Source organism: Bactrocera latifrons, unplaced genomic scaffold, assembly GCF_001853355.1.
Source record: "Bactrocera latifrons isolate USDA-ARS-PBARC rearing strain unplaced genomic scaffold, ASM185335v1 scaffold_125, whole genome shotgun sequence".
Lineage (NCBI taxonomy): Eukaryota > Metazoa > Arthropoda > Insecta > Diptera > Tephritidae > Bactrocera > Bactrocera latifrons.
The window spans coordinates 140,452-142,416 of NW_017534686.1; the positions used below are offsets into that span (position 1 = coordinate 140,452).

The 1,965-nt window shown below is 32.2% G+C and overlaps 2 protein-coding genes across 4 annotated transcripts in view; one reads left to right on the plus strand and one right to left on the minus strand.

Moving 5' to 3' along the window:
- The window catches only part of LOC108978661 (zinc metalloproteinase nas-4), a 2,589-nt gene extending 1,552 nt beyond the window's left edge, over window positions 1-1,037 (plus strand). Inside the window, exon 2 of the mRNA XM_018949047.1 lies at window positions 834-1,037. Within this exon, the coding sequence (XP_018804592.1) occupies window positions 834-932 (99 nt within the window). The 3' untranslated portion in view covers window positions 933-1,037. The remainder of the gene's footprint in view (window positions 1-833) is intronic.
- Window positions 1,038-1,089: 52 nt separating this feature from the next.
- The window catches only part of LOC108978662 (probable uridine-cytidine kinase), a 12,927-nt gene continuing 12,051 nt past the window's right edge, over window positions 1,090-1,965 (minus strand). For 2 of the 3 annotated variants that reach the window (XM_018949050.1, XM_018949048.1), the window contains exon 8: window positions 1,090-1,279. In XM_018949050.1, the coding sequence (XP_018804595.1) occupies window positions 1,173-1,279 (107 nt within the window). In that variant the 3' untranslated portion in view covers window positions 1,090-1,172. The remainder of the gene's footprint in view (window positions 1,280-1,965) is intronic. The other variant, XM_018949051.1, reaches the window with a different exon arrangement.

A 1,965-nucleotide genomic window follows, 5' to 3' on the forward strand; every position in this document is an offset into this window, starting at 1 on the left:
GTTTGGCCACTGCTACCGCAATAAGGTCGTCTGTGTATGCAATTAATTTAACGGTTTTTTGATTGTTGTTTTCTTAGCACTCCATCATACGTTAGGTTCCATAGAAGGAGACCTAGAACSAAGCTTAGCGGTACTCCACWCGAAATAGAGTAGCTCTTGGTGCCTTCATCAGTATCGAATATCGTCGCCTGTTTTCAAAAAAAATCATAATAATTACCATAATTCTGTATTTCTAAAAATGTTGATGAAATGTATTACACTGCAAGGAGCTCGGAGTGCTTTTGGATCTAGTACACTCAGCGAAGCCGACTAATCAATCAACTTGACTATCTGAGCTTGATAATTAAAATGTCGGAGTTATTTTTCACCAAGTACTACAGCAGTTCCGGAACTTTGGCGAGAGGTACTGAATGATAGTTTACTATGCTAAATGAAGTCAGGGGTGGCTTTTCAAGCATTGAATTTAGTTAATATTGCGAATCTAGAATTGATGGTTTTTTCGAAGTAGTACATGGGGGTAGAAAACACTATGACTCTATGACTGCGAAGAGGTCGAAGGCAGACTGTGACGAGGGTAACCGGTTTCAAGTTTCTAAAATAGTCAAGGTCTTGCACAATCTTTTTGGGGTACAGTCTCCAGAAATAATAACGTAGAATTGGTAATTAATCCAGAAATTTATTATAATAGAGGAATTGCCACAAATATGTCACTTGTGGGTTGTCTTAAATGCAATTCGAGGTTTATTTCGTAAAAGTCGCTTGGTTAATTCTTTAATCTATAGGAAATTATAATAAAAGAGATAATATAAGACAGAAAACGTTCTCTCTTCCAGAAACARACGAGTGATTCGAACTTAATGGGCCAACGGATCGGTTTCTCCAAAGGTGACATCGTCAAATTGAATGCGATGTACAAATGCAACGCACAATAAGAAAATTTATCGATTTTTTTGTATTAAAAWATGGATTTATTACATTTCTATAACTACAATCGAAAATTCAAATAAACGGATGCAACTTTTCATAAATATATACTATATATGTATATGTACATGCATATATAATTTTTATTTTTTTTAGCATTACTTTTATTTTTTGTAAACTAAATCGTCGCCTCTTTTAACTTTGCCTTAGTYAGACATGCTTTGTTTTGGCTTTCTTATCGCTCTCTGCTAATGGTGCGTCATATTCTGATGTTTGCCGAAGTAGACATTATCCTTCATGTTGAGTTCGTTGCAGAGCGACGAATAACGGCGTATAGCCATGAATGAATCGGGATCTTTTTTCACAGCGCGAGAAATATGAGAAATAATATGTAACATTAATTAGAAGACACTTGTTTATAAAAATGAATTTTAAAAATTTTGAATTTTGATTTTTTGACAAAACAACCTATATCGATTTGTGTCTTTTTTTTTGCAACAACAATTTTTAACTACTTCTACTGGTGACATTCTTCCAAAAGCTGGTTAAAATATTTTATGAAAGTCGAAATTTTTTGTATTCAAGGAGAAAATTACTTTAGTCAAATACAGTTGAACTCCCACCTAATTCGAATCGCTATACAACACAAAAAAAAAACTTCGAATTAGAGAGACTTCGTGCCATGGAAGAAAATTTGTATGCAATTTGCCTTCTATTGTCAATTTAAGAGTTCGAGTTATGAAAGTTCAACTGTCTATTGTTTTGTCAAAAATTTACCGTTACATGAATACATATCTTAACGGCTAGTTGCTTGAACAAGAAATTATATTAGTAAAATAAAATTATGGATTGAACTCATACATAAAAATTGTTTGTTAAAACAYAAAAAAGCATAAGTGAAAAATTCCGATACAGATATTTCAAAAATAAAAATCATAAAAAACAAATTTTAGTGCAAAGTTAATCCAAACTTGTGTTTTCCTGTCACAAATATTTATTTTAAACTCACTCTTAACAAACTACTGTATAATTTAATATTTT